At 54.4% G+C, this 22,239-nt stretch overlaps 8 protein-coding genes across 8 annotated transcripts; 2 read left to right on the forward strand and 6 right to left on the reverse strand.

Moving 5' to 3' along the window:
- Window positions 1-4,230: 4,230 nt before the first annotated feature.
- PG998_013891 (pentafunctional arom) lies at window positions 4,231-6,504 on the reverse strand (the record flags this gene model as incomplete). Its single annotated transcript, XM_066880707.1, has 1 exon — window positions 4,231-6,504. The coding sequence occupies one exon, from the start codon at window positions 6,502-6,504 to the stop codon at window positions 4,231-4,233; it is 2,274 nt and encodes a 757-aa protein (XP_066724846.1).
- A 2,712-nt stretch (window positions 6,505-9,216) lies between these two features.
- PG998_013892 (dihydroorotate dehydrogenase-like protein) lies at window positions 9,217-10,232 on the reverse strand (the record flags this gene model as incomplete). Its single annotated transcript, XM_066880708.1, has 2 exons — window positions 9,217-9,463; window positions 9,571-10,232. 2 exons carry the CDS (start codon window positions 10,230-10,232, stop codon window positions 9,217-9,219), a joined length of 909 nt encoding a protein of 302 aa, XP_066724847.1.
- An 854-nt stretch (window positions 10,233-11,086) lies between these two features.
- Window positions 11,087-11,962, forward strand: PG998_013893 (uncharacterized protein; the record flags this gene model as incomplete). The annotated part of the gene is made up of 1 exon (XM_066880709.1): window positions 11,087-11,962. One exon carries the CDS (start codon window positions 11,087-11,089, stop codon window positions 11,960-11,962), a length of 876 nt encoding a protein of 291 aa, XP_066724848.1.
- A 1,268-nt stretch (window positions 11,963-13,230) lies between these two features.
- Window positions 13,231-14,369, reverse strand: PG998_013894 (uncharacterized protein; the record flags this gene model as incomplete). The annotated part of the gene is made up of 3 exons (XM_066880710.1): window positions 13,231-13,622; window positions 13,674-13,848; window positions 13,899-14,369. 3 exons carry the CDS (start codon window positions 14,367-14,369, stop codon window positions 13,231-13,233), a joined length of 1,038 nt encoding a protein of 345 aa, XP_066724849.1.
- A 1,576-nt stretch (window positions 14,370-15,945) lies between these two features.
- On the forward strand, window positions 15,946-17,108 carry PG998_013895 (triacylglycerol lipase; the record flags this gene model as incomplete). The annotated part of the gene is made up of 3 exons (XM_066880711.1): window positions 15,946-16,174; window positions 16,245-16,989; window positions 17,048-17,108. The coding sequence occupies 3 exons, from the start codon at window positions 15,946-15,948 to the stop codon at window positions 17,106-17,108; spliced, it is 1,035 nt and encodes a 344-aa protein (XP_066724850.1).
- Window positions 17,109-17,406: 298 nt separating this feature from the next.
- Window positions 17,407-18,804, reverse strand: PG998_013896 (uncharacterized protein; the record flags this gene model as incomplete). The annotated part of the gene is made up of 1 exon (XM_066880712.1): window positions 17,407-18,804. The coding sequence occupies one exon, from the start codon at window positions 18,802-18,804 to the stop codon at window positions 17,407-17,409; it is 1,398 nt and encodes a 465-aa protein (XP_066724851.1).
- Window positions 18,805-19,481: 677 nt separating this feature from the next.
- PG998_013897 (pheromone-processing carboxypeptidase KEX1) lies at window positions 19,482-21,478 on the reverse strand (the record flags this gene model as incomplete). Its single annotated transcript, XM_066880713.1, has 3 exons — window positions 19,482-20,846; window positions 20,899-21,259; window positions 21,321-21,478. The coding sequence occupies 3 exons, from the start codon at window positions 21,476-21,478 to the stop codon at window positions 19,482-19,484; spliced, it is 1,884 nt and encodes a 627-aa protein (XP_066724852.1).
- A 329-nt stretch (window positions 21,479-21,807) lies between these two features.
- PG998_013898 (uncharacterized protein) lies at window positions 21,808-22,229 on the reverse strand (the record flags this gene model as incomplete). The annotated part of the gene is made up of 2 exons (XM_066880714.1): window positions 21,808-21,874; window positions 22,012-22,229. 2 exons carry the CDS (start codon window positions 22,227-22,229, stop codon window positions 21,808-21,810), a joined length of 285 nt encoding a protein of 94 aa, XP_066724853.1.
- Between the last annotated feature and the right edge of the window lie 10 nt (window positions 22,230-22,239).

A 22,239-nucleotide genomic window follows, 5' to 3' on the forward strand; every position in this document is an offset into this window, starting at 1 on the left:
GGGCTTTGGAGGGTTGCCGAATCGTGTAATCTGGCGATGAGGCCAGGGCCTGCGCTTTCTCTCTCTCTCTCTCTCTCTCTCTCTCTCTCTCTCTCTCTCTCTTGCTTGCTCTGCACGCGTACGCACGCATTGAGCATGAACATGCACATGGACACGCACACGGGCTTGTTTGGCGTTGAGTAGCGGAGGAAAGCTTGAATGGGATGAGGGAATGCGCTGTGTTGGCCTCACCCTCAATCCCCTCAGCCCTGGGTGCCGGGTGCATGAAACACCTAATATAGCTGCCATTTGCTATAAGCCCAGCTTTCCGGGACTGAGACAGCTAACAGTAGAGAGCCCAAAGAAAACGTGGAGAATGGGCTATAAGAGCCGTGGTATAGTGGTAGCAGGTAGGGGACGGCGGGGAAGCCGGTTCAGCCGTTGCTGCCAACTGGCTCCAGCGCCCACCGGAACGCGCAGAAGGCCCAGAGTTCTGCCCGGAGAGCCCCCACTGCCTGGAAAGACGGGACGGTTGATACCGCTAGCCTCGAAAAGACCAGACGAACAGGGCGTTTGGGGCTAAGCGGCTAGTAGGTTTTAGGACAACCAGGTGAAAATACAGCACTCTGGCACTACCATGAGCAGGCAAGCCGCCCAGTCGACTTGACATACTCAGAACCTCATACGACCCTGATCCGACCTTGGCAACAACTGGAAAGACACACGACGACGACGACAACGACGACGACAACGACGACGACGACGACGACCGCAGAGACGACAACAACCCCGACAGGGTGGTCCGACGTCCGAGGTTCGGGTAATCTCTACGTAAGCCAGCTCGTCCAAATTTTCACCAGCACGCCAAGTTTCAACTCCCAGAAGTTGGCAGGACTAGCACGCAAGTAGACATAGTCCCGCAGCGCTTGAACGACGCTTCACCGGGTTTCCGCGGCCATGACAAGGACAGCGATTGCTGTGGCCATGACTTACATACATTGCCTACCCTACCCATGGTGGATCAATGCTACCTATCCACGTTGTTGCGAACGATGACATTCCATTGCTGCTACTACAGGGTAGATCCTCGCGATGCGCGCCTGTCAGCCAGTCTAGCTATCCATCGGGGCAGGCATTCTCGTCTGAACTTTGCATTGGGGTTTTCCTCAGCCCTTTGGTTTGACGCCGGGGTCGTTTCGCTCTTTGCATGCGTGTGCATGTCTGTGATGAGAATGCCCCCCGTATATACATAGTAGACGGACAGCTTTGAACCCATTGATCTGCACCAGCATTTGTGACCGAGGAGCACCACATGCAACTTGGGCGCGTAGTCGTTCAAGCCTCGGCACCTGGCGGCGATTCATGACTTCTGGCATGGCCCTTCCCTATCCCACTCTCTCCCTCTCTCTCTCTCTCTTATCTATACGCCCCCGTCTTCCTCAGGGGGATCGAAGATGTCGAAGATGAAGACGTGGCTGTATAATGGGTCAGGTCCTGGCTGCCCCACAGCTATTCGTTTCACTCGCTCGTCGTCCGTTAGGACTTCCTGCACCCGATCCAATGCTGCACGCGCGCCTAGCGACCGCAAGAGCCTTTGCCAGACTGTAAGACTGTAACCGTAACAGTCTTCCTTCTACGGCGCGGTTGGGCACCATCTGTCTGCAAGGCGCAGTGGTGTAGGGGGTGTGCCAAACTACCTACATACCTACCCAACCTGATCAGGGGAGCTTCTAAGACGTATACGATGCGCACCTATTTGTCGAGGGGTTCTAGCTTAAATCGCTTCCCACGCCACACCTCTGGAGAGAAATGACTTCATACAATCTACGCACACCTGCTTGCGGGCTGCGGCGAGACGGGTTATAGGGTCGCTTCGACGTCGTGAATAGGGCGAGTGCTGCTGATCAAACACGCTGCAGGAATATCAGCGACCTACTTACATGAACGACACGCAAAGTATTTTCAAACGCCTAGCTGTACCCCATGTTCTCGGCAAAGAATCCCCTGCTCAATACGAAGTCTCCGCCGAGACTTCGTTTTCTTCGTCTACGCACATCTTAGATATGAGCATAGACGTTGCCCGTCATGCAATGCGAGACTACTATACAAATCCTGGCCAGCGGAGGCTATTGCTCCTCTTTTCTCCACAGACGCACCTATGGGTCTCCTGGATGCATGTATGGATGCATGTGTAGGTCTAGCCAAGTACGTGTAGATTGTACGCATGATGCTCAACACATACATATGCTTGTGTGTACCCGGTCCAACCTCGGACACACGTAACGGATGTGCATGATACGGCCATGTACGTACAGATAAACCGCATACTGAAGTCTCCATGAACCGCCCTGGGTTTTTAGTCTGTCGCCCACACCCGCCCTCTCGCATCAACCTAGCGAGGAGGTTTCCCGAGATGAATAAGGATCGCGCCACCGTTTCTCATCTAACCTTACTTGCATACCAAGGAGGTGCGAGGAGCAGGCGGGAAAGGGTGACAGGCAGGCAGGCGAGCAGCCTCTCCCGGCTGTCATACCAGCATACCCCACAGGGGCGAAGCTCGCTACACATACACGCAACTGCTCCCTTTGGGCTCCTTTGCACGACGTCTTCATGGGCCCATGACTTGAATCAGCCGCATGCTGCTGTCGACCGTTACTGATCGAGGCTCTAGCTAGACCTTTTCGGAATCACGCGTCGCTTCCTACCCTCCTGGGAAGTCTAAATATAGGGAAGTCGGTGCGACCTCCGCATCTAGACCCTAACGTCGCCCTGCCATTCGACTTGCTCTTGGAGACGTGAGTCCCATCTCAGGGATTTCAAAGCAAGCCCCTGTGAACATGCTCAAGCAGTTGGCGACATTCTGCCAATCTCGACCAATAATGGCAGCATCTTGGTGCACAGGCTGCGTATCCTCCGCTCCAGGGACGGACTAGGAAAGCACACAAAGGGTATCGTCCGGCCGAGTGGCGGAGTTGGAGAGCGTACATGGCTCGTTTGTCTAATTTTAGGCCAACTAAGATTGTTCTATGTTTTCGAAAGGCCCGTACGTCACCGAAGAAGCCCCCGAAGCGTTCGGATTTAGTAGATCACGAGCCGGAACTGCACTGGATATTACTAGATAGGATCAGCAGCTGCTAATTCCAATATCCGAAAGTCAAATGTCAAGAGCACAGCACGCGCGTAATAAGAGTCTCAGGGCAAGCAAAAGTTGCCACAACAATCAGTCCGCCACCCCTTGATTTCCCACCTGTTCCCACTTGTTCCCACCTGCGATAAACGACGTCGATACTAGTCTAAAGAATAGGAGCAAGAAGAGAGATATGGAGTCGTCTACCTCCCGATCGACATACTTTGGGCTTCTAAGCTGATATGACAACACGTGGATAGCAGGTACCACCCAGACAACGCTCCAGTACCTGTGTCCCCAGCCCCTATCTCGTACAGGTGCTTTTTATTATACGGAGTTCACGAAAGTCCGTCCATGTAGACTGCGTGACACAGTATCGCACAGAGAGAACGAAGTATCATACACATCGAATACGCGGCCCTGTTCCATACACATAGACACGTCTCTCATTGCAACTTGCTTCTCTGGTCTGGGCCAACGATCACGTTGTTGGCCTCCGGATGAGAGGTCTAGATGCTGATGGTTTCGTTGCCGCATAGGATGGAAACCGGACAGCGTGTTTGAAATAAACGTACCTGATTCGACGCCGCTTGAGATCTGAGCAATACGCGCATCCCTCCAAGAGTGTTAAGTCAGCTTGTACTCAGTTCACGAGTGAAGCCTATTTCATTGTATACACTACACATACTGAAGTGAAGCTAGCTGCATCCTACTCGCCACCCTCTTGCGAATACATAATCGACAAAAAGAAAAAGAAAGTGGTATATCCATACGTTTCCCAATAGTGTCAGCTAACCAAAAGTTCTCATTCGTCTGTGCGGATACATCCAATGGTTATAAACAGAACTCGCGCCTCCCACTCCATAAAAGCGAACACCCCTGACTTATAACGCCGTATACATGCCATACCCGACTGCTTTCTCTCCGAATCCAGGCGACATCAACGCCTGGCCCTCTGTATTAACGTGACACCAAAATGGTCCAAGATATACTAGAGTTGTAAATTCTTCTCTAGTCGCGTGGTACATCATGAGCTGTACGTGCATCGAGTCAGACACAAATAGGAGGGATGATCGCCTTTTGCTTTCGGGTGATCATGGCTAGCACAGGGACGCATATGAGATTCAGAACATGCCCCGTCCGCTCGCTAGCCGCACGAAGCTATACGGTACGTTTTGGCCAACCAGAAGCCTCAAGGTTTCGACCGTCGTGAACGCCGAAGAGTCCGCAACGCCGTAAGCCGCAAATCCGCTCTGCTCTGCCACAATTCCCGGGTCTCCTTTCCGCGGTCCCTCAGCCAAGTCCAAGAATACTTTCTGTGTGTTCGGGGGCTGCGAACTCTTCGATCCACCAAACACACGAAGCAGCATGCCGACGATGTTGCTCTTATCCGGGCTTAAGGCAGAAACAATAACAAAAGGACTCGCCTCGTCGCCTACCATGCGCGCACGCTGCAGGCTCTCGAGACTGTTAAAGGGTTCGATATCCATGCCTCGAGCAAGCGAAAATGGTGTCTTAAACCCAACAGTGTAAACCTTGCCTATCCTCAGGGCCTTGAGGGCGTAGATCGTGGATGCGGCATCGTCAGAATTCGAACCAAGCACCAGGGCGGATCGGCCAAAATAGGCCGAGGGGGCCAGGTCGCGTGTAAGTGTACTCAGTATACCACGCCAGCTGGCGTTGTCGAGAATTAGGGTAGAGCTAGGGTGCAGGCCGGAATTGGCAACCTGAAACCCTGAATGATTCGAATCACCACGCCGACTTGGACTCGAGGGGATGGAAGCTGGCGCGGAGTCGGGTGTTGAGCTTGCCCCTGAACGCACAACAATGGTGTCGATCATGCCGATAATCCGCGCGGCATCAGTGAGTACTGGGCCGGAGCCTTCGCGTAACCGAGCGAAGAATGGGTTATTGCGCACCAAGCTAGAATAAGGAACAGGCGGGCTTAAGTATGCACCGCCAAAAGATCTCTGATCGCACCACGTTTCAATACCGCCCGCTTTTGGGTGTCTTTCTACCACGGAAAATGCATGAGGCAATCCTAGCTCATTGAAACATTTCTCATAAAACGGCGCTTGGGGTGTGGCGACACGTGAAGCTGGGGTACTAATTCCGTATATGCTCCTTTTCGGTAATTGACCAAGCAGCGAGAGCGCAGCGTTGATCTCGGCTGCACTCATCTGACCCGGAGCAGCGATGATGGGAAGCAGGGGATGCGTTATAGGCGTGAACACTTTATTGAGCGTACGCGATAGCTGCCCCGTTTCGCCCATGTTTACCATAGAAAGGGGCGGTGTCTCCGGATATTCTGCTTGTATTCTAGAGCGAAAGTATTCGAGCTCAAAATTTTCGTTATGTTCACTGATGAAAGCAATCATCTTGACGATGTCTGCGTATTTTCTTGATTCGAGAAAGACGGATTGAGCCTGAGCCGAGGGCCACTTGAAAGTACTTGAGAAATCATGAAATGCGGACATGATGCGACTGTTTCCCCTTTTCTCGTAAAGTTTTTGTCGTATAGATTCTGGGAGCCAAACTTCCACGTCGATATACTCCACGCCCCACTGGATTGCGCGGTATAGGTACTCGTAGTACAACTCTGGAGTTTCCATGGGGAAGCGGCCGTTTTCTCTGGTGCAGCGAGTAGTGAAGATGAGAGGCAATTCTGTCCTCTGTCGCAGCAGCATGACCTGCTCGCCCACATAACTCAAACTGGGCACCGCCGAGAAACTGCCGTCATCGAGTGGTTCCTTGAGCAAGTCAACGCGTATTTCTACAGCATCGGCCCCGACCGTTAGTATATCCAGGTTCGGAAGCGCTGCTCGCACATCTGGGAAGGTGGTCGAGATGAAGTAAGTCCGAGGTTTTGCCATTAGCTCCTCATGGTGGTTGATTTGACCGAGGACAAAAGACGTGAATCGTGCCAGGTCCCTACGGAAGAAAGGGGATTCCGTGTATAGAAACTCATAGTCGCAATTCGATGACAAGGCTGTATCTGGTGGCATGCCAAGGGCCACACAATGCGCATTGATGACGACCATCAGAGTCTTGTCGCGGGCGGCTATGCCCGCCTTGGCCTTCTCCGCAGGAATACCGACCACGGATTCTGCATCTGCGGACGTGACATTAGAGGATTCCTGTGCCAATCGAAAGGGCTTCCCCAGTACATCCGCAAATATCGAAACGATTTGTTCCTGGCCCGACCCATAAACAATGACGGGAATTCTTGTGTCGCCTCGTTGTGGTCCGCTACCGAACCTGACCCCGTTCGTCGCAGGTAGCTCCGAACGACTGTCGATTTCCATCTCAACCGCTGGCGCCGTCGTTGCCCCAACCATACTTCGGGGACGAGGCGTAGACGGCGTTGGCGTCGCCTGGAACTGATGCACTGTGGTCATGTTGCGTGCGGACGGCCGACGGCGTTTCTGACGATAACACCACAAGCTAGCCGTCAAAATCCGACCAGAATTCGCTAGCCCAATTTCACGGACAGGATGAGTACTGCCCGAGGTTAGATGGTCACGCGGTTGTTGCCTGATGATGAGTCCTAGCCTCAAACCGACCAAGAGGTGATCACGTACCCCAGAGGAGTATCTTTATGGCGTCAACGTTGAATCTCGCATGACAAAATTGATGGGGGTGGTCGATGCGCAGTGACGATTCAGGCGGCTAGATACACGATCGCGCTTGCTGCCGAAGGTATTGGGGAGAACGCCGACCCTCGTGACGGGCAGATATCTAGATAAGTGAGAATCTGGAAACCGAGGCAAATCGTCAAGTGGGAACGAACCAGCGGGTTATTGGTGGTAATAGATTGCAGACACGGCACCGTCACCTGTCACGAAAAGGTGGGGTGTGAATCGACCGCGATGATCTTCAGTGGATGAGGTTCTTCCTTGACACCAGCGTCTGTATGGCTTATTAAGTCGAGGCAGAGTCAGATCGAATTACAGCGTTGCAAGCCGTGGCGGGGGAGCACAACGCTATCGCAGGGAGACGGCGAAGTGATACCACCTATACAAGGCGAGATAAGATAGATGACCGGAATAATATGTCTGAGCGGCCAGAGCCGATTGTGAGTCGTGTCCAGGAAGCGGTGGCTATAATTATTCCAGCTACCAAATCGCAGGATTCTCCAAGACTCGGCCTCGGCGTAATCGGGTTGGTTGGCTGGGGATAAGCCTCTCAGCCCACCTCACCTCAGTCAGGGCAGGCTGCCGGGGTCGAGGGTGCTCGTCGTGGAGGGGGCTGCTGGGGTAGCAAACCTTGAAACGAAGCTGGCTCTCTTGTTGATATATGTTTGTTGCCGTTGTTCCTGCTTCGCTTTGAGGCCGGATAGTCGGAGATCTGGATCTGAGCTTCCTTTAGGGGCTTTCCCTTTGATGGCCAGGCCAGATACAGCGTGATAGATGTCCTCGTCGCGTACTGGATGGATAAAGCCGGGTAAAACCGAGGCCAGCTTAATTGCCCTGAGAAGCCAGGCAGGCTGAATAGGCAAGATAGGTATGTATGGTTGGGTGGAGGGCGCGCATACAAGCAAGCGAAAGGTGCTTACCTCTTTTTAACATCTGGAGAAACCCAATGCAGACAGGCCCAGCTCCAAGCCCCCTTGCAATTGCGAGACACGTCTAAAAGCGATCTGAAAGAAAGTTCGTGGAGATGCTTGGGGGGCCTTCGCTAGCCCGTGGGGAACGTGGTCCACCACGAGCACGCCAAGCTCAAGCGGAATAAATCACCAACGCCCCGACGGCCGGAGTTCAGCTGCAGGCAGTACGGAGCCGTATGCTGTTGCCCATGGCGAAGATAGCACGAATCCAACGGGTTGAGACTCGAGACTGGACATTGGTCTTTGGATGGGATGCAACACTATGGTGGACGGAAAGAATGCAGCACGCAAGCACGCAGGCAGGCAGTAGGCAGCTTCCCCTACCCAGGGGCCTGGGGCGGGCCCAGGCAACGGTGGGGTACTACCCAAGTAAAGCACGTGCAGTGAGTGCATGTTCCCAGCCTTCCTCTTCACACTCTTCTACTGTCTCTGCTGCTGATCAGGCGTTACATAACTAGAATCCGCTGGGTGGCCGGATAAATTGTTGGCAGCTTGTCAACGTACGTTCGTCGGGTTTCAGCTCGATGAACATGTACAGGTAGGGGTCATGCGCCTTGGCTCTGATACGTCTTTTCCTCCAGTCACGACGTTTCCGGATCGATACCAACGTCCTTTTCAAGCTTCTACGACCTGTGGGTCTTCCACTTATAGAATCTTGGGCCGTCGAGGCTTGGGAGGGAAGGATGGGGGCATGCGACAGCAGGTGCTCTCATAGGCTCGCCGACGTTCCAGGTAGACAGCGGCTTCGGTATATCCAATGGGAAGGAGTGTATTCGAGTTTCTGTCCGATGTTTGGTGTTCACAGTACCGTGCTATAAGTAAGTAAGCCCGCTACTGCATCGGACATTTCTTTTCCAAGACCAATGATGGACGGGACTGAGGGGTCTTCTACAGTGGGGTTAGCTGTCATCCATCCCAAAACTTGGGGTCCTGCCAAGATTCGCCGTCCGCGTTGATTTCTCCGCCAATCACGTCCCTCCGAATCTACCAGGTTTGATAACGAGAGAGCGGCTGGATATCCCGACGTCCCAAATGTATACACCTTGGCGTTCACGAATTGTGTTTCGGGTTCGATCCTCGATAGGTTTCAACATTGCTTACAGGCGATTTGGCCTCCTGGAGATATCAATTGGTGGACATGGCCTCTTTGTCCGAAACAAGCCCGCGTCGTTCGACATGCCTCTAGAACCATCGGCCCACACATAGCCTGGTGCGTAACATCCCGCAAGACGGACACTTATCTCGATTGCGGTCCTGCAGGAGAATGGCAGGGAGGACAACATCATCATGCTATGTACGTGTCACCCGGGCCTCGGCTTAACGATGACCGATTGCTAGTTAGTCTCAGATATATAATGTGAGCTTCATATATAGAATACTGTATGCTCGTTAGTGGTAGGGCAGGCTATCTGCTTCCTTCTTAAAGGGGTGCTCGCAATATGTAGTTGGAAATATATCCGCTGAGACAGGTTTGCATACAGTAAGGAGGAATGGCATGAGTGGACTAACGGAAAAGATCCGCATCTGTCCCGATCTCCTCGAAAACACTCAACCCTTTTCTACCGAGGGCGGTAGCCAGTCCAACCGCTCTAGCACCGGCTCCTCTCATTCTTCTGTAACCAGCACCGTCTTCCACGCCCCCTGTACCGATGATAACCACATGCTTGGTCAACTCATCTTGATCCAGCATCCTCCTCAAAGTCGATACGTTGCCCAGAGCCAGCGGGTGCAAAGGTGCCCCGGCCATTCCCCTATACCCAAGCCAGGAAGCCGGGGCTTTCCTGGGACGTTGATGTGATCGGCTAAAACAAGACACGACCCTAAGGTATTAGTTGCTGTCAGGAAACTGAGAGGACACGGCGAGTCTCCAGGCGTCAGGGCAGATATCAATGTCGTGAACTGCTCTATGTAGGTATACGGCGGAGTCTTAAGCCCGAAGGGTAGTCGTGAAAGGTCGGGCGCTGAGCCAATGACAGTCTTCAGAGCGGCCAGGTACCGATAAATAGCTTCGCCGGAGTATGCTGGCGGCGGCGCATTGGGTATATTCGGACAGCTCAGGTTGACCTCCATAGCCAATGGCATGTCCACGGTGAGGCTGTGCTCCGCAATGAGGCGATAACATTCGGCCACCTCTTCCGGTGTACCGGTCACGGAAACGATGATTAATTTTCTTGTCGGTGGCGACTGCTCTGTGGAGATATCACTTATATAGGAGAGGTACGTTCGGAGCGGAATTGGACTGTAACCCAGTGTATTGAGGCTTGCTGTCTCAGAAACAAGAGCGGACGAAGATGGTGATCCCGCGGCGCCATGGGTGACGTGAGTCACCGGGTCGAAGAACGTGTGCTGGTGGATGTCAGGATCATGGTGAAACCCCTCGAGCAGAGACGTCCTGATGGTAATCGCCCCCGTGAATGAACAACGGAAAAGGGCCTGCAGGTCTTCCAGGGTCGTGGCCCACGGGCATGCGGAGTTGAGGAGCGGCGGGGATATGTCGATCCGCGGCACACTATGCGACATGACGACCGAACTTGATCCAAAATGCTAGAAGAAAATCGGAATTGAGATACCTGATGCCATGCTTTTCAGAATATCTTCTAAGATCAATGTGATGCATGCAGCAGAATAAGACATCCCAAACTCCGTATCAGGATGGCACCTCCAAATATCGAGATAAGATAAGCTTTCGGTCTTCGGCAGGCGCCGCTCTAGTCCACTCACTGGCGCATGCCTTGGTGGGTACATTCGAGAGGTGGCCATGTCGACGACGATGTCGACGACGATGGGAGAGCTTGCTGCTTGCGACCGCTGGAGGTGGGCTTGACGGCGACTCTGCGAAACCTGCCACCACTTTCGCCCCGCTTCGTATTCCAAGCAGATTTCCAAGGACCTCGGGAAGTGCCATTCCAGCCCACATCTAGGAGTACGGCGGCGCCGACGACAACGCTAGTCTGTTAGTTCTTCTAGGACACGCCAACGACCATCATGCCCCGAAGATGCCGCGACGGTATTTATTGCAAGTGCCGGCCACGTACTATGTATATACTGGCCGCGTCTATCTCGCCTCGGTGTTCGGCGCTCAGTTGAAAGGACCGATTTCTGCGAGTAGTTCCAAAACGCAGAAATGCCCGGCGGGCAGGATTAAGTTCATCCTGTCACACACCCCAGAGAACATACCCACTCAACCTGCCAATGCCCGCCGGATACGTGGATGTTGAAGGGGTAAAGACCCCCCATGGTGGGCGACTTGTTAGCGCCGTCGTGTCATGAACTTGGACGTATAAAGCAGCCCGACCTACCACAGCCCCCGCCCCCCCTGGCAGAATTTCTGTATATTGTTGTTGTAGCAGCTCTTTTCACTAACCATCATCATCATGTCGTGGACCAACCCGCCAACGGAGAACAGAAGCATCGCCATCTTGGGCGCCGGCGTCCTGGGCCGCCGCATCGGCGCCGTCTGGGCCGCGGGCGGCTACACGGTGCACCTGCGCGACCCGGACGCGAAGCAGCTGTCGGCTGCGCACGAGTACATTCTGGAACACGCGCGTGACTACAAGGAGGATGTACGCAGCAGCGACCTGCGGGTCGAGCTGTTCGAAGAGCTCGAGCCCGCAGTCCAAAACGCTTTCATCGTCGTCGAGTGCGTGCCCGAGAAGCTGCCCATCAAGCAGGAGACCTTCTCGGCGCTCGAGCGGCTGGCCCCCGCCGACGCCGTACTGACGACCAACTCATCGTCGTACAAGTCGCGCGAGATGTCGCGGCACCTGCAGCCCGAGACGCGCGCGCGCCTGCTCAACATGCACTACATGATGCCGCCGCGAAACCGCGTGGTCGAGCTCATGACGTGCGGCGACACGCACGAGGCCATCTTCCCATGGCTCCTAGAAATTCTCAAGACGCTCACCATGGTGCCCGTTCAGGCCCGCAAGGAGTCGACCGGTTTCGTCATCAACCGCATCTGGGCCGCCATCAAGCGAGAGTCTCTCATGGTGCTGGCCGAGGGCGTCGCGACGCCCGAGGACCTCGACGCCGTCTGGCACGAGATGTTTGTCAAGAGCGAAATCCCGCCCTGCGGCGGCATGGACCTCGTCGGACTCGACACTGTTTCTTACATTGAGAAGCACTACATCGAGGAGCGCGGGCTTCAGGACCCGGGCGTGATCGACTACTTGCAGAAGCACATTGACGAGGGGAGGCTTGGCAACAAGACCGCGGATAAGGGCGGATTACACCCACCCAAGGCCCAATAATGAGGCTGGATCAAGGCCAAAGATCTTAGTGTATTAGAGGTCGCTACGAATGACACGTGAACCCGAAGATTGTTTGCTCCGTTATGATCGCTAAGTGCATACGATTCCTAGATGAGAAAACAGGCTCGCATGGTTGTATCTCCTGCGTATTATTCGGCACCATGGGAAAGGTTTGCCACTTTTCATCTATCCTCGTAGCCAGTCACGAAGTATGTTCCCTCACCTCCTATTTGTGGCGCATACAAACATTACGACCCTACGTCCATCAACCACATTGCGAAACGAAAACTGGCCTCACTCTGACGACCCATCACCTGGAACATATAAGGATCGTCCAAAATAGATGTTGAATTTGTACTTGTCATTGGGGGATGGAAGAGTGTGTGACTTGCGTGTTTTGCTGGCTTGGCTTCCACGCCTCCCGCTCGGCGATCCCTTACGTCCCCATCACACGCATAACGAGCCGCGCGATTGGCTTTCGGCAGATGTGAGAAACGGCGGCGTATCGGTATTCCAGAACCAATGGTTCCTCTCGCAGCCGATACCTATCGTTCATGGTCTCCAGGTTTTCTCATCTGTCCCTGTTCTAGGGCACGCTTAGAATGCCTTGACGCGTAAGGCAAATTTATGGCCGGCAGCATCCACCCCGTCCACATTGGAGTAGCCCATGCAAAGGGAAGCGATGACTCCCTTCCTTTCTTTGCTGTGAGCGAGTCGCTTCTCGCTATTTGTAATCCCTTTGGCGGCAACCTCCATGGTTGGCTGAAGCAGCCTACCTACTATGCTAGAAATGCATGTAATCTAGATGTACTCGCCTAAAGCAATAGTGGATTCATCATCACGACATCGATCCCAATAATTGTCCCGTGGCAAAGCATGTACAACAGATGCTACCTTTTATCCAGTTGCGAAAGCTAGATGCCAGGATATAGAGAAACAAGTAGTTCAATTTGAGTATTAGTGACCGGAACTCCATGCGCGCACGAGCTTTGGTATCAATGAGCGACAGGTCGAAAGGCGACCATATAGACAGTAATTCCCACCAAAACAAAATTCCAATCCCAAATGCCAATCCGTCTGATAGAAAAGAAAAAGCCCTGGGCCTGCCCCAGCCCCAGCACCACAATCCCCAGAAACGTCGATGCCAAGGGCCTGTTCCTCCGGGCGAGATGTGAGTAACGCGATAAGTGTAGAGGGTATCTTGAAGTGTGTACTATGATTGGAATTTCAAAAAGAGACGAGCGAGCTGTTGGGCAATTCTTGTTGAATCACCAAAGAGCTTCACTGTCCACCATGTTCTGCTGCGGAGAGTTGTATTTCCTAGGCGAGTTGCGAGGCGAGTAGCTCTTGCTGGACTTGATGCTCTGACGGTAGTGTGTAGGCGCATACGTCGGTTGCAGTTGGACGGGCGCGGTCGGGTATGGTCGCTCAGGTCTACTAGCGAATCGGCGCTCCTGGATCGAAGCTGAAGGCAGCGTTGTGCCAAGGAGCCTCCCAGGAAAGGAGACAAGAGCTGCGACTACAGCCAGGAGGACCATAACACCGTCTAAAACCAGGAAGGAAACTTCATCCTGGGCTACTGGGCTAGAAAAGCCTTGTGAGATGGGGACGATCCGGTAGATTGCTCTGATCGTGAGTAAGAATGCTGCAATAGTCAGACCTTTGGGGTTTGGTTAGTTCAGGACGTTTGTCGTATGGCGTGCTGGCTTACCAATCAGAAACGTTTTGAACCTCCGAGTCTTGTGCACCGTCAACTTGCTCGCATTGAGTATATCCTTTTGTTGGCGCACGGCAAAAGCGAAGCGCAGACCAAGAAGCACGAACAGAAGGATGCTCAACAGGTGTATGGCAAGGCCGGCTACGAGAAGCCGACTTCCGGTATCAAGCTAGGAGAGATCAGTCGCAGCTCTTCCTTATCATCCTGCTTCGAACTCACTGTATTTGGGTCTGTTGGGACAGTGGCCAAGACAGCACCGGCCACCTGCAAGACAACACAGACGGCCGTGAATGCATAGAAGACAGAGTTGTGCCATTGTGGCCTCCATGTCTGAAAATTGTCTCCGTACGTCGCCACGATGGGTGGCAGAAGTCGGAATAAGGCCAGTGCTATGATGGTCGGGGCCAGTACCGTCCCGACTAGGAACAAGATGAAGTCTGTCTTGGTTGAAGCATCGTCCACCGCCAAAAGAAGTCGACCTATGTAGCCGAGGACTTCCAACGCGAGTCCTGTGATGATGGTCGTGGCGAAAATGGAGGTCTGGTACCGGACGCCGAGTGCGAAAGCGATGGGTATCAGGATCGCGAATATGGCTAGGAGAACGACAGAGCCAGCCAGCGAGGGCTTTTCATGGAAGAAGGTCTCGGAGCAGCCGACGGTCGTGCTGCAGTTTCCTGTAGTCACCACCATTTCGTCTGATGTCTAAGTATTCATGTCTTGGCTGAAGCGAGGCCAACAGTAGGAAGGACCCTCAGGTAGGACGATGGGAAAGGTCTGCATGTGGCGCCGAGACCCGGTAGATATATAGATCTCGAGGCTGGGGGATGCTCATGGCCCAAGATAAGAGAAGGGGGAAGCGGGTGCCTATTTCGCCCTCTCGCAAGTGGGAAGACCATGCCGAGGGGGTGCAGGCAAGCACCGGACCGAGTGGAGTTCATCCAAGCATGACCCGATGCCACCAACCCTGTCTCTCATCATGGAAGGCGAATCGTCTTTCAACGATGGAGCTCCCTCCCATGCCTGCATATGCGGTGTCACCCGGTGTTGGGAGTTGCCAACCATTTTAGCTCCCCCTTTGGATAGGGCAGTGATCCGCCCCTCCCTACATCAGAGCATCCTGGACAGGAAAACGGACGTGTGCTGTACGGATGGCACTGCCGGGACCATCCCTAGCTTCAAGTAGAGTAGCTTGTAGATGGCAACGTCCGGCATGGGAGTCATCTATGACAAGATGGGCGATAGCACACGAAGTGTTACTACTGTCGTACCGTGGGTCGAGCGATGTTTGTCTCCAACTCCAATAGCTTTGAGGAGGACGGTTCCCGGCAGTTTGGGTCTGCTATAGAACCCCTGATCAGCAGCAGCCAATGAGCGGCCCGGCAACATATTAACGCGGCTATGGAAAGCGGCCGTGTGGACTCGCTTAGCGAAGCCCGCTAAATTGCATATACAACCGCGACATTGTGTTGGCCTGTTGGTTGTGTTGGTTCGGAAGCAGAGGGGCCTTGGGGGCCTAAACCTTGACGGACAGCAATCAAACTCGTACCATGGCTGCAGATGGGCGTCGCGATCAACAGTGGCCTGCACCCGTTGCGGCTGTCAACAGGGTTGGGGCCCTCCCAGAATCCCACTGTGACTATGAAGCCGTCCGGCAGCGAACACGATAGGGACAAACAAGGCCAGATTGGGGGGCCGGCCCCACCAGATCAGATGTGTGTGCTGTGCTGTGCTGTGCTGAAGGCTGTATGCGAAAAAGCGGCGGGTGGTTCGCGACGACAAGCTCTTGTCCAGCTGTGCAGGAAGACCAGTCGGTGGTGGTGGCAGGGAACGAGGTTGATCCTGTGACTGTGCCTGTATGTGTGTTGGTTGCCAGATAGATTAATATGCCGGGACCACTTCTTCATCTAGATGCGGTGGCACTGGGCTGAGAGCCATTGCTGAATCGCTGAATGCTCAGCCCCCCACAGCGGTCAATTGCTGCTACGGCGCCGGCCCGTAGGGAAGCAGCCGAGCCTAGTAGTTGTAGGACCAGGCAGCATCTACGCCCGAAAAGGTGCACAAGGGTGATCAAGTTGCGCTAGCGACGTGACATCATCCGCCTCTTTTGCATATCACGCTGCGCGCCAAACCCTCCAATGTCGGGATGCCAAAACCCCCATACACACACGCACACATATACATGTGAATTTCGGTTTCTGGCGGTGAGCACGTCTCGATCGTCCGCTAGCAAACCAACTGCGTATATCCTGCTGTGCTAAGGGTCGCAATGACCCAGAGCACGAGCAGATGCTTATCGGCTCGCTCTATTAGCCACCTCTGCCGCCCGGCTCGAATCGCTGCCATTACGACCCGGTCTGTTCGGCCCTCTGTGCGTCAATGGCCCTCGCCGCCTGCGCCGCACCGCGGTTACTCTACCTCTGATGACGGCGATCCGCGACTGAGGGAGCTAGGTCGGCGCATACAGGACGACTACGCCTATATCAGAGATAATTATGGTGAGCCCCTCTGCCCGCCTCCCCCCAAAACATGCGTGTCCCGCCATTGCTATTGCTGACCCAACCGCAGCCACCCCGAAGCACCCCATCGTTCTGGCACATGGCCTCCTGGGCTTTGCCGAGCTAAAAGTAGCCGGGCCTTTATTCCCGGCCGTCCAGTACTGGCGTGGCATATCAGAAGCCCTGAGAGCAAATGGCGTCGAGGTCTTCGCCTCCGCCGTGCCACCCTCCGGCAGTATAGAGCAGAGGGCCGAGAAGCTCGCCCAAGGCATTGCCGAGGTGGCCAAGGGCAAAAGTGTTAACATCATTGCCCACTCGATGGGCGGCTTAGACGCGCGCTACATGATATCGAACCTGCAGCCCGAGGACGTCGATGTCAAGTCGCTCGTCACAGTGGCCTCCCCGCACCACGGCAGTGCCTTTGCGGACTACCTCTTTGACGAAATCGGCTCGGAACGTTTGCCGAGTGTCTACAAGCTCGTAGAGGGCGCAGGTTTCGAGACGGGCGCCTTCTCACAGCTAACTCAAAAGTACATGAAAGACAAGTTCAACCCAGAGACCCCCGACGACCCAAGCGTGCGTTACTTCTCGTATGGCGCCATGGTGGAACGCCTGCCATTCCTGAGCCCCTTCCGCCTCTCTCACGATATCATGAAAAGGCTTGAAGGACCAAACGATGGTCTTGTTAGCGTCAGCTCAAGCCAATGGGGGCAGTACAAAGGCACTCTGGTTGGTGTTAGCCACCTGGATCTGATCAACTGGACAAATCGCCTCCGGTGGATGATGCGGAAGCTTTGGGCAGGCAGAGATCCTCAGTGAGTTTACATGACCCTGGGCGACGGAGATGCCAGTTTACTAACGTGACGGCTGCAGTTTTAATGCCATTGCATTCTACCTCGATATCGCAGATATGCTTGCGAAAGAAGGCCTCTAATTGGCCCTGTTTCCAACTACCTGTTGTATGTGTTCATTAGTTGGATGGTCAGACTTTACCATGGACAACAAGACCGTAACACATAGATGAACATACAAAAGAAAGTAGAAGACTGCATGCTTTCCTTTTTTCTACGTCATTCCAGCAAGCGATAGATATATATGGAATTGACATCACGTCCAGGTTCAATATCATGAAGTGAGCACGCGAGGAGCATATCTAGATACATGAAGCTTGCTAATCACATAGCTCTCTTGATGAGAGCGGTTGAGCCAGAACCTCAGGGCTGTCCCGCCTCTCAATTTGGCAATTCGTCAACCCCCATCCCGTAGCTGCCGCTTCTCCTCTCCATCATCAGACCCTGGAACACGCGCACCGCCTGCTCGTTCTGGCCCCGCACGTCGAACTGGTTAGTAAAGGCCGCCATCTCGGCAAAGAAGGCCTTCATCCGCGCCGGATCCTCGTGCATGCCGTCCTCAGCGTACGCGTAGACGCGGCCGAACCGGCGCGCCAGGTCCACGACGGCCTGGGACCGGGGGCGGCGCACGGTGTCGTAGGCCGCGAATATTTTCTCGGCTACGCCCTCGTCGTGTAAGCTGGCAGAGAAGGAGGAGGTCGACGGGGAAAAGGAAGCAAAGAGGGTATGCAGCACGGCCGCGTCCTCGAGCGCTTGCGCCGCCCCGTTGCCCGCGAAGGGAAGCGAGGCGTGCGCCGCGTCGCCCAGCAGGCACACGCGGCCCCGGCAGTAGGTCGGGGCGTGGTCGTGGTCCGCCGCAGTCCAGGACGCGCTGGTATCGGCGGCAACGAGGCGGACGATCTGCTGTGCCTCCTCTGTGTAGTCTGCGTACAGGGCCGGGTCCAGCGTTGGCTTCGACTGCGGATTGTCCTCGTCATCCGGCGCGGCCGACGAGAGGGTACGGAGGACGTTGCCGCGGACGGCGACGCCGGCGCTGAGCCGCGTGTTTTTGCTCAGCGGGATGCAGTTGATGTGGCCCCGGGGTCCCATCATGATGGGCACACTAGTCGTCCACTTGGGGTTGATCTTCTGCCGCGCCTCCTCTGTCGACACCAGCGTCCGGTAGACGGCCCAACCGTCGTGATTCTTGGGCTCGGTGGCCGGGTGGTCGGCGCCCAGGAGGTATCGCCGCGCGGCGCTATGGATACCGTCGGCGCCAATCAGAGCGTCCGCCTCCGCGGTCGTGCCGTCCTTAAAAGACAGCTTGATTACCACGCCCCCAGGCTTAGAAGTAGCTTCCTCTGAAATCCCCTCGAGCCGCTTCCCGAACTGCACCGTCTCCTCGGGCACGAGCTCCAAGAACCCCTGGATAAGGTCGGATCGCGCGATGGACTTGCGGCCCTTGGCACGCCCCAGCTCGGCAACTGTGGTGCCGGCATAGGGCCCCTGGGCCAGAATGACCGTCGTGGCCATCTCGGTGTCCTCCTCGGCGGCCATGGTGAGGGCCCGTTCAAAGTAGGCACGCTGCAACTCCGGGCCCAACAAAGCCATGGCCTTGATGGCATTGAGGTGCAGCGCGAGTCCCGCCCCGACGTCCTTGTACTCGGGCACGGCCTCGTAGACGCTAACGGCTAGCTGCTCGTGGCAGGACTTGGTCAACGCCGCGGCAAGAGCGAGGCCTGCGATGCCGCCGCCCGCGATAGCCAGGCGGAATTTGGGCTTTTGCTGCGTGAACGGCATGCTTTGTTCTCAGGTGTAAATCCTAACAATGCAATATGTGCTAAAATCAAACAAAAGCAGTAGGGGGTCGTTTTGCTTTTTCACGCCGAAGCAAGTACTGACCGATACCACAGGACAAACAAGAGGATGCGGGATATGATTGCCAGTGAAGAGGTATCATTCATGAAGATCATCTACAGGTAATGCCAACTACGTCCTTCCAACGTTTCTAAGCTGAGTATCTCTTTCCTCACGAATACGCGGTAGAACAGTCTTGATAATACCGTGGGGGTGTCCGTGTTACTGAGACAGATCGCATAGTAACTTCAGACCAGAGCAGCCCCGACTAGTGCTCAAGGTCGCAGTGGCGTGCTTCGGGTTACGAAAAAGAAACTCAAACTCATTTGTCTTTGAACTTCATGTCCCAGTCGCAAAATAAGGGCTGCTGGTATTTCATGATTAGAGTCATGATCTGCCCGCCATGGTCCATATCATTGACCCTCACGTTTCGAAGTAAAATCAAAGGGCCGGCGGAATGTTGATTTTCCGTCAGAGGTGTAAGGTTTTCAATGATGAGTATATAGAAATATAATGCGAGCGGATCTAGCCAAAGTCAAGAACCCAGGTTTCGGATAAACACTGTGGTCATCGTCATGAGTAGATGTAATCATGTCTCACTACTTCGAATTATGTAAATCCTAAGTGCGGCTAGACGAACCTGCCTTCGTCTTCTCGTGGGCGACTTCGTCTTCGTCACTGTCATCGCCAATGTCGTAATGCTCCTTCCTCGCTTCCGTCGGTGTCTGAACATGGAGATCATCCAATTCGCTTTCGTCAAAATCGGCAGCCTCCACATCGCGGTGCGACCTCTGGTTGCGGAATGTCTCCAAGCCAGTGCTTCGAGCCCGATTTGCAAGACTGGACAATCCCTCGTAGCCTTGGGTTCGCTGGCGACCTCGCCAGACAAAGAAGCCCCAAGCGCCGGCTGCGACAATGACGATGATCAGGACGAGTTCACCAGACTTGTAGTAGGCAGACCACTTCGCATCCTCAACCTCCTTGTCCTTTGCGGCTTGGTCTGCGCTCGTGTTGTTACTTGAACCACCAACCGTAGTATCTGGCAATTTCGCACCATCCAGCACACTTTGTGCAGGGGTTCCGCCGATGCTACTGATATTGACATCCATGAACCGGTCCAGCATGTCGCGCGTGCGGCGAGAGTAGTCGAAAGGCACCATGTGCGAAGAGTTGTAAAACAAGACGTATGTCAAGTTCCGTGCCTCTTGCCAGAAACCGGCCTTTTCGCCCTCAAAGGTCCAATCTCGTCGCGGGGCCCAGTTTCCAGGGGTGATCTCGAACCCTTTCCCTCCGCTCCATTCCATGTTGCTAATGAAAGCCTCGGTACCCTTATGGTTGCAGATGAGGTCCTCGGCTCCGGAGAAGAGCAAGATCTCAATTTCTTGGAGCAATTCTGGGAAGAATGTGACTGATGGTTTCGAGTTCTTCGCCCCGAAAGCAGCGCCGACGCCACCGTTACACTCTTGCCACCCGGTGTTCAGTTTGTCGCTGATATGGAGCGCGGCGGTAACATCGGTTCTTCGGAGGTAGGGCGTGACGTTTTCCAAATCCGGAGGCCAGTTCATGCCGCAGCTCGGGTAGGTGTCATCCAGGCGGACGTCGTACATGTTGACGCATCTTCCATTCTTCTGTGTCAGGCGGAGCATATCCTGTAGAACGGCTTCGCAGCTCTGGTTGTCCACCTCTTGCAAGTGCTTAGAAGCCATCTCTCTTGAACAGACACGATAGGAATTCTCAAGTTGTTGCGAAATATCGGAGCCCTTTTTCACGAGGCCCTTCTCATAGGCAAAGGTTAGGTAAGCCTCGTACTGCTCCGGCGGCGAAACCCAGCCGTTTCCAATCAAGATGCCCTTTAGATTCCAATTATGCATGTCGTTAGGGCTATTGGGATTGCCAACAACCTGTGGGTTTTTGTTTCGTTTCAGGATAGCGCGAGCAATATACGGGATGTGTTGGCCAGCGAATGATTCCCCGGCAATGTAAAGCTGCATTACTTTGTTAGTGCATGTTGGCAATGGATACTGGCGACTTTCTCACATCGTCGTGTTCGTATTGGGGGAATAGCTTGAACCATTTCTCTAGAAACTTGACGAACTGGTCGGCCATTTCGTCCAGCTCGTGGATATAGTGGTTGGTGTCGACAAAGCTGAACCCAGTGCCGACTGGGTTGTCAACGAATAGGAGGTTTGCGAATTCGTGCCAGGAGCCATTGTTGGGCACCAGAGTGTCCTTATCTTTCGTCCGGAAAGGGCCGATCTCCATCATTGCGCCATCCTCGGAACTACAGCCAGGGCCACCGTTTAGCCAGATGACGGTTCGCTGTCGGTCAGCGATGTGCTGGTTCTCGAAATGCCAGAAGAAGAGGTTTCCATTGGTTTCGGGGGTGACTTCGATGTGACTGGAGCCATTAGGGTCAGCATCAAGCATTAAGGTCAAGAGTGCTGACGGGACGATCTTACCCAGCATGCATCTTCACCAACGTGTCCTTGGGCGCGCCAGGCAATGAGTGGACAAAGTAATCGGCCGCCGTCTTCTCTGCGCCGGCTGCCAGAACCCGTGAGGCCAGGGCAAGCAGCCCGAAGGCGGCCAGCCGTATGGGAGAGGCAATTGAAGCCATGTCTGCTAAGCTGTCGCGTAAGAGCGACGGCGGAGTAGGGGCGACTTCAATGCCCCGGAAGGAAAACGGGATGGCAAGGCAAGACAAAGGGGGACAAAAGCCGGCCACTCCCAGTCTCAAAATGGACCAATACAGGAGTCGAGAGACGCGAAGATGAAAGAAAGCCCAGGACAATAACAGATTGAAGAACAGGCCGGAAAGCTGGGCTTCTGGCGATGTCGAAACAGAAAGGCAGGAAGGATGAAGTGGCCTTTCAAATTCTCGTCAGCCCCCGATACGTCCGATGGCGATGTGTTTGGATTGGGGGATCAAAGCAGGGACGTGGTTACCTAAAGCTCTCCAGGGCCCTCGTCCAAAGAGGCTCCAAGGCCCCGTGGCTGACGAACGCGACGGGGACTAGGACCCGGTTTTAGGGGGCATCCGCCATACCGGTTGGGCCATTTCAGTGCTAGAGATTGGGTTAGTAGGTTGGGTAGTTTAGGCGTGTTCCAAGTGGGACTGCGGCTGCTGGGCAGTGAGGTCTATTTACGTACACGGCATAGCATTCAGCTCCAGCTCCAGCTCCAGCTCCAGCTCCAGTGCGACCAAAGAGGTAGCTGCATACGCCTATGCGTCTGTTCATGTGGTCAACGAGGCCGATGGCATATCCATCACTCGGTCGGTCTGCTTGCTGTGCCTGGATTTGCTTGGATCCGTGGCTTGAGGTTTCGGACGAGGTCGTCCATGTTTGCAGGTTAGCGGGACGTTTCATGATTGCTGTA

This window comes from Apiospora kogelbergensis (genome assembly GCF_038363985.1).
Source record: "Apiospora kogelbergensis strain CBS 113332 chromosome Unknown utg000009l_segment0_segment0, whole genome shotgun sequence".
NCBI lineage: Eukaryota > Fungi > Ascomycota > Sordariomycetes > Amphisphaeriales > Apiosporaceae > Apiospora > Apiospora kogelbergensis.